Here is an 11,189-nt window from a genome sequence, read left to right on the forward strand (position 1 = left end):
CTTACCATGGCATCGTAGCCCAGGGCGTTCATGAAGTGCGCCACCTCGACGCCCTTGTACACGGTGAACCAGATGGTACCCTGGTACTGGTCGCCGGCGTCGAGCAGCAGCACGTGGGGCTCGGCGCGGCGAATCTGGCGCACCTTGGTGGCGAGCCGTGCCACGCCGCCCACGCAGCGGCTGGCGTTGACGCACTTGCTCGAGTCCTCGCTCGTCTGCTCCAGCCGGCTGTGCACGTCGTTGGTGTGCAGTATGGTGAGCTCCCAGCCGCCTGCCGCGGGCCACAGCAGCGCGCCCAGCGCGAGCAGCCTCAGCGCTGAGGCGCGTGCGCCTCGGGGACCCATGGCTGCAGCTGCCGGCGAGGGCGCGAGCACGGTGAGTGCTAGCGAGCCGCGCGGGTGGAGCCGTGGGGTGGCGAGCGCGGCGGGCGCCGGAGTCAAGGGCCCGGGCCGGCGAGCGGGCGAGCGGGAGGGCGAGGCGGGGCGAGGCGAGGCGAGGCGGGGCCGGGCCTGGGCGGGCTCTCCTGCGGCCCAAAGGCCGGCCCCACGGCCAGGCGCACGCCCGCGCGGTGACCCGATACGACCCCGGCCCGCCGGGCTGCCGGGGCGCGGCTGGCGGCTGGCACCCGCTCCGGGCGGGAACAGTGGGGAGGTTGCTCCCGCTGGGGACGGGGCACCGGCCGCGGTCCCGGCCCGTCCGGGGAGCCCGGGCGCCGGCGGTGGGCTGTTCTTAACGGGTTGCGAGGGAGGAGTTGGAGGGTCCACCCCGCTTCCAGGTCCTCCCTGATTCTCGCCTCTTTAAAAGTTTTCTAAAGAGGGATGCCCTGTTTGTGTGAGTGGGTTTGTGGTTGCGCGAGCTCATCACTTGAAAGAACGAAAGAGGAAAGAGAGAGGAGGTGGAAGGGAAGAAGGGCGAGACGAGGGAGACGGGAGCGCTGTGCTTTTGGGGCCTTGGGAGCCAAAGACGGGTCGTGAGCTGTGACTGCTCCCTTGCCAGTTGAAGGACACACCAAGTCTGCGTTGCTTAGACGTAGAATCTCAGAAGCTAGAAATCATTCTAATCCAGTCGCGCGTTTGTGGATGATTATAACCTTAGCGACACAACAGCAGCGGTGCGCGGTAGCTCTTGGAAGCTAAAACGGACCATCCCGAGTGAAACCAGTAGCTCTGAGGGTGTGATGCTGCCTTCTGTTGCTTTTCTAGGCTTTTTTTTTTTTTTTTTTCTGTCCTCTTTTTGAGGTTTTAATGTTTTAAGGATGGTGTGGTGTGTGTGTGTGTGTTTAAGGCAAAACTTTTGGCAAGGAAGGCAAGGCTAATAGGAATGCATACAGGAAACAAATCATCATTATAATCGAGTTTAATATTGCTGCAGAGTTTCCCTCTGTTTAAGAGATTGATTCCTGGGTACAGTTGATAATCTAATTTGGGAAGGGAAGGAGCCCCTACTAGGTGTCCCATTATTTATGCTTTAAAGAACAGCCTATGTTGTCCTCACAATTCTCCAAAATGCATCAAGCCAGTCCTGCTGTATTTTTTAAAGCTTTGGGGAACGAAAAATACATAACATAATTTACCATTTTAACCGTTTTAAATGTGCAGCTGAGTGGCATTAAGTATGTTCACATTGTTGTGCAACCATCACTACCATCCATCTCCAGAACTTTTTCATCTTCCCAAACTGAAACTCCATAGACATTAAAAAATAACTTCCCATTCCCCTCTTCCCTCAGCCCTTGGCAACCACCATTCCACCTTCTGTCTCTATGAATTTGAATACTCTAGGTATCTCATATAAGTGGAATCAAACAATTTGTCCTTTTGTGACTCATTTCACTTAGTATAGCGGTTCAAACATGGCTGTTCAAGGTTGTAGCATGTGTCAGAACTTTCTTTCTTATTAAGGCTGAATAATATTCCATTGTATGTATATACCACATTTTATTTATCCATTCATCCATTGGTGGACACGGGTTGTTTCCACTTTTTGGCTATTGTGAATAATGCTGTTATGAACGTGGGGTACAATATCTGTTCAAGTCTCTGCTTTCAATTCTTTCGGTTATACACCCAGCAGTGGAATTGCTGGATTGTACGTACGGTAGTTCTATGTTTAATTTTTTGAGGAACTGCATACTTTCTTCTATAATGGTTGCCCCATTTTACATTTCCATAAGCAATGCACAAGGGCTCCAATTTCTCTACACCTTGCCAACACTTATTTTCTGCTTTTGCTAATAGCTATCCTAAAAGGTTTGAAGTAGTATCTCATTGTGGTTTGATTTGCATTTCCTTAATAATGGATGATGTTGAATATCTTTTCATGTGCTTATTGGCCATTTGTATATCTTACTTGGAGAAATGTCTATTCAAGTCCTTTGCCTATGTTTTAATAGGATTACTTGCGTTTTTTTTGTTGTTGAGTTGTAGCAGTCTTTATATATTCAGGGTGTTAACTCCTTATCAGATATATCAGGGGTCCCCAACCCCCGGACCAGTACCAGTCCGTGGCCTGTTAGGAACCGGGCTGCACAGCGGGAGGTGAGTGGCGGGCCAGAGAGTGAAGCTTCATCTGTATTTACAGCCGCTCCACATTGCTCGCATTACCGCCTGAGCTCCGCCTCCTGTCAGCATTATGATGAGGTGTATAATTATTTCATTATATATTACAATGTAATAATAATAGAAATAAAGGGCACAATAAACATAACACACTTGAATCATCCCACAGCCATCCCCCCTGAACCCCACCCCAGTCTGTGGAAAAACTGTCTTCCACGAAACCAGTCCCTGGTGCCAAAAAGGTTGGGGACCGACCGCTGAGATATATGATTTACGAATATTTTCTTCCATTCTATGGATTGTCTTTTCACTCGGTTGATACCATTGCTGCACAGATTTTTATATTTTGATGATGTCAGATTTATCTACTTTTTTCTTTTGTTGCCTGTGTTTTTAGTATCATGTCCAAGAAATCATTGCCTGATCTGATGTTATGAAGCTTTCTCCCATGTTTTTTTCTAAGAGTTTTATAGTTTTAGCTCATAGCTTTAAATCTTCAATCCATTTTGAGTTAATTTTTGTTAATGGTGTAAGATGAGTGCAAAGTTGTTCTTTTGCGTGTAGATATCCAGTTTTCCCAACACCAGTAGGATGGATATTTATTTATTTATTTATTTATTTTAAGTCTTCCTGGCTTTTAAATATTTATTTATCATAAGGTATTGGCTCATGGGATATGGCAAAGTCCCACGATCTGCCATGTGCCGGCTGGAGGCCCAGGAAAGCCATTGATGTAGCCCAAAGTCCTAAGAGCTGGAGAGCCAAGATGTAGATTCCAGTCTGAGTGTAATGGCCTGAGAACCAGGAGCACCAGGACAGGAGAAGATGGATGTTCCAGCTCAGCAGTCAGGCAGAGAGGGAATTCAACCTTCCTCTGTCTTTTTGTTGTATTCAGGCCCTCAGTAGATTGGATGGTACCCACCCACACTGGGGAGGGCCATCTGCTTTCCTTAGTCCCCCACCTCAGATGCTAATCTCTTCTGGAAATATCCTGACAGACACACCCAGAAATACTGTTTAACCAGCTATCTGGGCATCCTGTGGCCCAGTCAAGTTGAAACATAAAATTAGCCAGCATGGAGAGTGTAAATCATTTGCCCAGGAAAAAGCTGTACAGGTTAGGAGCAGCAGAGCCTGAGGCCATACAAGACCCCTTAATCCTGAAATTCATGCTTTGCAATATTTGCCCACCTGGCTGAAGGTAGAGGAACTGGTAGTTATTTTTTAATTAAAATTAATTTTAGACTTACAGAAGACTTACAGAGGTAGTACAGAGAATTCTCACACACCCTTCACTCATCTTCCCCTAATGCAAACAGCATATATAACCATCAAAACTAAACAAATAATACTGAGACAAAACTATGAACTATGTTGCTGACTTTGTTTGGATCTCACCAGTTATTCCACCATGACTTTTCGGTTCTAGCAGCCGATCCAGGGTACCCGACTTAGACCTTAATCTTGTCTCCTCTAATCTGTGACAGTTTCTTGGTCTTTTGTCTTTCATGACCTTGACACTTTTGAAGAGCACTGGTTTTTGTATACTGTCCCTCAGATTGGGTTTGTCTGATGTTTTCTCCTGGTGAGGCCGAGGTTATGGATTTGGGGGGAGAATACTGCAGAGGTGAGGTGCCTTTTCATCACGTCATATCTGGGGTACATGATATCAGCACAGCTTACCACTGACCACTGGAGGACTGATGCTTTGTTGTTTCTCGCTTTTTAAACCTGGGCCATTGAAATACCCTTCGAAATTCCTGTCCTGGAGATGCCACCAGACTTCTGCTCCAGCATCATTCCTCTGTCATTTGTTTGCACACAAGATCTAAAACGGCTTTGATTGCTTATTGGATCAAGTTCAAACTTCCCAACCTGGCCTTTTAAACAGTCACTTCATCCATCTAACTTTACTTTCCACTGTCCCTCACCGGTCCATGCTTCCTCTTTCCTTCCCTCCCCACCATTCTCAGCCTGCCCTCAGGCCAAGGCCCAAGTTTCCTTGAGGGCCTAGTTCAAGTCCCTGTGAAATTTCTTTGACTACTCCAGACAACAGTGAGCTTTCTTTTCTCTAAATTTCTGATCTATTCTTACAATCTCACTTGTGGTTTTGCCTTTTTCCCTAGGTGTTTAATGTGTGTGTCTTGTCTTTCCTCCAAGTGCTAAATACAAAGTAGCTGCTTCAGTAGTGTGATTCAAGTAGCACCCACCTAAAATCTACTTAGACATCCTTCAGTTAGTAGGTGGCAGACAGATTTTGAATAGAATTGAGTTGCAGCACTCAGATTACATTGTATGGTCCTTAGGTGTTAAGGAGTAGACATTATCACTCCTCTTTTATAGGTAATAAAATTTAGGTTCTGCATGTTAAATGGATTGCCCAAGGTTCCACAGGTGGACTTTTTTTTTTTGGCCACACGGAGGGGCATGTGGGATCTTAGTTCCCTGACCAGGGATCGAACCTGTGCCCCCCCTGCGTTGGAAGCGCGGAGACTTAACCACTGGACCACCAGGGAAGTCCCCCACAGGTGGACTTTTATCTTTTATGTATGTAACTATATTTCACACAAGTTCTCTGTCCACTCACAATGTTTATTTCCTACTGACCTTCATCCCGGCATCTCTGATACCCAGGGAGCAGTTCTTGGGGATTTCTGAGGTCCCTCAAGAAGCTTGGGATCATCTCCTGCAGCTTTTGCCATGGTCTCTTTGTGGCCACAGCAGGATGGTCAGTGTATAGCTGCCCCTTTCATAAACCACAAGGAATAGAATGGGTTGAGTCCGAGTCAGTCCGGGACACATAGAATTTACAGGGCCTGAGGACACAGGCCCTCGTGCCCTCACACCCCCTCTGGTACCTCAGCGCAGACTCACCTCCCTCTCCAGCATCCTGGAGGCAGACAGATGTTCAATGTGCAGCCTCTCTGTCACAGCCCACTCCCCCCAACCCCTGAAGATGTAGCAGCAGTAACATCTCCCCCCATCAGACCCCGCCCCCTCCACACAGTGGACTTCCTCCCTCCCCTCAGCCTCCATCAGAAGCCACATGGAATGTGGGCCTTTCTTCCTCCAGGTGGGATTGTAATGCTTTTACCACAGGCAGGAGGACCTGTGACACTCCTGGGACAGAATCCTCTGTGGCCCTGAGTGGACAGGTTTGAATATCACTGTTGCCTCTAGGCCCCTTCTGCTTCTACAGTATGTAGTGCCATGTTGCTGGATTCAGAGTCCAGAGAATTCAAGTACATCCTTCTGTTAGATCCTACCAAATCACCAGGAAGAAAAAGAAAGGTGCACAGAAAAATGTAAATCCTTACCCCATTTTATAGCAGAGGATCAACTTGAGAGCTACTGCGATTCTTTTTTTTTTTGAACATTTATTTATTTATTCGGCTGTGTCGGGTCTTAGTTGCGGCACTCGGGATCTAATTCCCTGACCAGGGATCAAACCCCGGGCTGCCTACACTGGAAACGTGGAGTCTTAGCCACTGGACCACCAGGGAAGTCCAAGAGCTATTGCAGTTCTTAAAGGGAAAACTCTGGGAGCCTTGTTCTCCGTTTAGCAGGGAACACCTTAAGAACTGCTCTTGCTTAGCAGTTTCCATTTCCCATGAGCCCTAGATATGTATTTCCTAGCTCTTCAGAAAATCTTCCGGATGTTTATGTCCATTTGAAGTCCTTAATGTGCTGGGGCAAAATTTAACTTTTCTTCCAAATTCTTGTAACATAACTTGGTGTCTGTTCCCCAAGTGTGTAGGCACTCATGCTTTAGAATTAGGGAGAATTCCAAGCAGAATTGTTAATATCTTCAATAACAAATAAAATTGTATCCAGTGCTTTGCCTGTAGTGTGTACTCAGTTCATATTTTACTTGGTTTGAGAGAAGTCCATAGGAATTGGGATTGGAAACTATTTGTTCATTTATTCAGCAAATATTTACGGAACACTTACCATATGACAGGTGTCAGAGGAGACCAAAGTGCTATGGGTTGAATTGTGTCCCACCAACTGTGACCTCCAGGACCTCAGAATGTGACCATATTTGGAAATACAGTCTTTATAGAGGTATCAAGAGAAAATGAGGTCATTAGACTGGGCCCTGATCCAGTATGACTGGTGTACTTATTAGGGAAATTTGGACACAGAGACAGGTGCACATAGAAGGAAGACATAGTGAAGACTGTTGAAAACAGACAACAGGCCCTAAGTGGAGCCAGTTATGCTGAGCCCCAAGTCACGAAACCAAGACTTAATTACAGTTTCGGCTCTCCCAGAAATGGAATCTTACACCAGTCAATCAGGAATAGCCTGACCAGCACCAGTCAGGTAATCTGCCTGGCAGGCCCCTGCCATCCCCTATAAGGAAAGTAATCTTGCAATAACCAATCTGCTGTTTTGCCTCGTGCAACTTCTTTATTCCTGCTCCCTTCTGCCTATAAAATCTCTTGCCTTGTATAACTCTTCAGGGAGCTTTTCCATCTACTAGATTGGATGCTGCTTGATTCATGAATCTTTGAACAGAGCCAATAAGATCTTTAAAATTTACTCAGTTGAATTTGTTTTTTAATCAAGACACACACAGGGAGAACACTACATAAACTTGAAGGCAGATAGCAAGGTGATGCTTCTACAAGCCAAGGAACGCCAAAGATTGCCTGCAAACCCTCAGAAGCTAGAAGAAAGGCATGGAACAAATCCTTCCATCACAGTCCTCAGAGAGAACCAACTCTGCTGACACCTTGATCTCGTTCTAGACTCCAGAAAAGTGAGCCAGTAAACTTCTGTCGTTTAAGCCACTCAGTTTGTGGTACTTTGTTATGGAGGCCCTAGGAAACTATACATGAAAGCAGAACGAAGCAATCACAAAACTGTGTGACATGATGCACAGGGCATACATGTGACCCCTCAGGGGGAGCAGAAGCCAAGTCATACAGTCCTTGAGGGCCAATGTAAGGGGTTTAGATTTGCCCTTGGGTCAAAGGAGGGAAGACAGTGGAGAGACAAGCCAGGAGGTCCATGCCAGCTGGCAGAAGGCACATAGGGATTTTATTTTTAGTTTTTTAAACCACAGAAGAGGACATATTCTTCCCCACCTGAACTCTTTTCTTCTGGCAGGATGGAGGCTTCCTCAACTGGAAACAGCTAAGAGATGGAGCAAAGCCCCAGGATCCTTGGCAGCAGAGGGAAAATAAGGAAGATGTAAAAGTAGCCCTCGAAGGGTCTTACACTGGAGTGCATGCCCTGGTCCGGCTGCCCCCCGATCCGTGTTGCTCCAGGTGCCACCCAGGCCACGCCGAGCTGCTGTGGGAAGAAGACCATGGATGGGGCCATTTTGATTTCATGTACTTGATGATTTTTAGCCAGAATGTCTGTGAATGAAATTATAACAATTAGGTGAATTAAACTGTTTTTAAAGCAATGATCCTTCTTCCCCCCCCAGCAGAGTTTAAAGCTCAAGAAGGGAATTTATATTTGAGCCAATAAGAAGAAACCAAAGAATTGATAAGAAGCTTGGCATGAGACCAAGGTCTTCCAATCTTCCAAAGGCAAAAAACTAGATTCTAAAAAGGAGCAGGGAATTGCCATTCTTTGGCAATATGCTCATTTTGAAATAATATTTCTTTTTCTGCCAAAACTGTTGTTTCCAAATTTGGGGATTTTTGTATTGAATGCCCTTTAAATTTCAAAAGTTTTTTTTTTTTTTTAAACATTGCAATAAAACTGGAAAAATCTATGGATTTACCTTGATTTTAAAGAATATAATTTTGTGTTTCATTCTGTAGTGATACATGCAGTTTTTACGGAGTGCAAAATTGGAAATTTGGTGTACAGCAAGTATTTGGATTTTTACACTAAAACCAAAAATGCTAAATACTATGCAAGTGTGATAAAACATGGGATTTCAATTGCAATTAAAGTATATTATAATGGGAAAAAATAGTGTCTTTTAAAAAGAAAATAGTTCTAGCAGGACCCTGGACTTATATGAATCTATACAATTTTCCTCTTGAACATTCTGAGTAAGATTCATTTTACAGTCAGTGTTTATTTTTTGTTTTTGGTTTTTCCTTTCATATGCTTTAAAATATTATAATATTTTAAATTGGCTTGGGGGAATTTGAACTCTTATAATTTTAAAGTAACCGATATTTGTATTTATTCAGTGACTTCTGAGAATTTGCAGTTCTACACTATGTTTATCTGTAATTAAAATAAGGATCCTGATAATGTGAATTTCACCCAGGAATCTTTTGAACAAAACCTCAAAAGCCTGTATTGCATCGTTTCTTGCTAATTGGTAGTCGGTACCTTCTCTGCAGGAAAATTAAAAACTTTGATGGGCATTGGTTAAAATAATACTAATAATACTAACTGGGAGAATCATTTGGATGTATATGCTACACACTTTAGAATAAGTATTATATTTTAAATTTATAAGAGAATGTTGTACGTTTAAAACGACAGACGTTTATAGGTATGAAAAGTGTGCAAAATTTAAAATCTTTGGAGATAAGGCCAGGATGTAACAAAGTTAAAAAAATATATACTTGAACATAAGAATTTTGATGTTACTAGAAATTAAACAGTAGGAGTTAGAATTGGTTTATTTAGTTAGAAATCATATGAATCTTGTATTTATAAATATTAAGTCTTTATAGATGGACCAGAGGATGATGACAAATAAACTATTGTTTATGTGCTAGGGTTTTCCCATTATTTCAAAATAGAGGACATCCTTCTATTAGTAGCTAAAACCAGCTACCATCTAAAACCAAAAGGAATTACTAGAAAGTTCTGAATTATATTCAGAATTGAGATTTGTACTGATACTGTATTTTTTTAACTTAAATTGTGGGATAAAGTAAATAATTATATTAATTTTATCAGGAAAAAGATAAGTACAAGATATTCAGTTTAGAGGAAATCAAAAATTTTAATAGGAGCACCGACCTGTTACAACTGGCTTGGAAATATCAATATGAAATCATTCCTTTAAAAGAAAAACCTGTTTAGCTCTTCCACTAAAATCGCCCAGGAGCAATATCACCCCATGACACACGCTAATGTCCAGTACTATGGTCTCTAGTGCTATTTTCCTCTAAAACAAACAACTGATTCCATGTCTGGGGCTAAAAGGTACAAGTAAACATGAGAATTAGGCAATGTGTGTAACATGAATCTGGGGAAGTGGCCAAGGTGATCGCCCTGTCCTTGATGGTGTGAAATCATTGTTCTAACAACTGTAAATAGGGTTCTAGGCATCCCATCAGGGTCAAAAAAAAAAAAAAAAAGAAAGAAAGAAAGAAAGAAAAAAAGAATCTAGGTAGCTGTATGGCCCAAATCAGTGCTAGTAGATGAGATCATTGACTTTATAAGAAGCAGCAAGTGGTCTTCCAATTCCTGTGATGGCAGACTCACATCGTAAGTAATCTCATGAGATTGCCCATGATGGTTCCAATAACTGGAGGGCACACTGCTGTCTTCATTAAAGGCAGTCTATTCCAACTTCCTTTCAGAAAAACTGTGAGCTGCCAGGCCAAACTTATTTCCACACCAACGCAACCTTTCCAGCTCAGAGTGAAACTGAGCGGGACCCTGTGGGGCTCCTGGGCAGGGAAGCCTTTCTGTCCCCCGTTTCTTGTAGGACTCCGGCCTCCACGACCTTCCCTGGGTTCTAAGGGACAGATTCCAACGGTTGCTAATCTGGGAAGGGAGGGGATGCAGGGATGGGGGAGGGGCAGCCAGGAAACAGTACTGCAGCCTTGGGGCAGGGTCCTGGTTCCCCCTCAAGGGATACACACAGCAATGTCTTTAAGCTCTTTAAGATGTCAGCATTTTTCACACCAGAGGAAGACCACCTGAGGCTACATTAAAGGAACCAGAGAAACTCATCCAGAAGATTACCTGAGACCAGATCAGAGGAGTGCAGGCCCTGCACACACCCTAATCTCATCAGCAACCCCACCCTTGAACTGTTGCTATAAAACTCCTCATCAAATCCTCCTGGGTTGGGATATACAGTTTTTCAGGGCAGGAGCCCGCTGTGTCCCCTTTTGCCTGGCAAAGCAATAGAGCTATTCTTTTCTACTTCACCCAAAACTCTGTCTCTGAGATTTGATTCAGCACCGGTGCACAGAGGCTGAGCTTTCAGCATCAAGAGGTTCTTAAGGTTATCTGTACAGTGGACCTTTTGCCAGTCTGGCAAAACCTATGGACTCTTCTCCTAATAATGTTTTAAATGCATAAAATAAATTGGATTACAAAATAAACTAACTATAGTGAAATATAGTTATCAAAATATTTTAAAAATTGTGATACAGTAATACATGTATTCTTTATTAACACATTAAATGACAAAAAACATTTAAAATATTGGCAAGATAAACTAGGTTTTATTTTTTGAAGACATTAGTGTGAAGGCAGTAGTTGCATAGCTTGAATAAGAGAATTAAACTATGGGGAGGGCCTTTGTCAAGGCAACATGCATGTGTGTTGGGAAGCCAGTCAATTTTGATCTTCTGTTTGGATGGTCACGGTGTTGAAAATCCCAGTTCTCAAAATATATTGTTGTGATTAGAATTAAGGCTTCCATAGTTCACTTTATAAGGCCAAGATTGGCAGACGTATTTC

General features: G+C 43.7%; 1 protein-coding gene and 1 long non-coding RNA gene across 4 annotated transcripts in view; one reads left to right on the forward strand and one right to left on the reverse strand.

Moving 5' to 3' along the window:
- Nucleotides 1-344, reverse strand: part of NT5E (5'-nucleotidase ecto) — a gene marked incomplete at its 5' end in the record, with an annotated part of 45,440 nt that extends 45,096 nt beyond the window's left edge. For both annotated transcript variants that reach the window (XM_082405986.1, XM_082405985.1), the window contains one exon: nt 6-344. In XM_082405986.1, the coding sequence (XP_082262112.1) occupies nt 6-344 (339 nt within the window). The remainder of the gene's footprint in view (nt 1-5) is intronic.
- On the forward strand, nt 248-9,877 carry LOC309635146. Of its 2 annotated transcripts, none has more exons than XR_014248655.1 (3): nt 248-375; nt 7,131-7,323; nt 7,674-9,877. It is a non-coding gene; the product is annotated as an uncharacterized lncRNA (long non-coding RNA). The 2 variants fall into 2 exon arrangements; XR_014248656.1 differs by lacking the exon at nt 248-375 and adding an exon at nt 377-452.
- Nucleotides 9,878-11,189: the final 1,312 nt, after the last annotated feature.

This window comes from Balaenoptera borealis, assembly GCF_965194805.1.
Source record: "Balaenoptera borealis genome assembly, chromosome: 9".
Classification (NCBI taxonomy): Eukaryota; Metazoa; Chordata; class Mammalia; order Artiodactyla; family Balaenopteridae; genus Balaenoptera; species Balaenoptera borealis.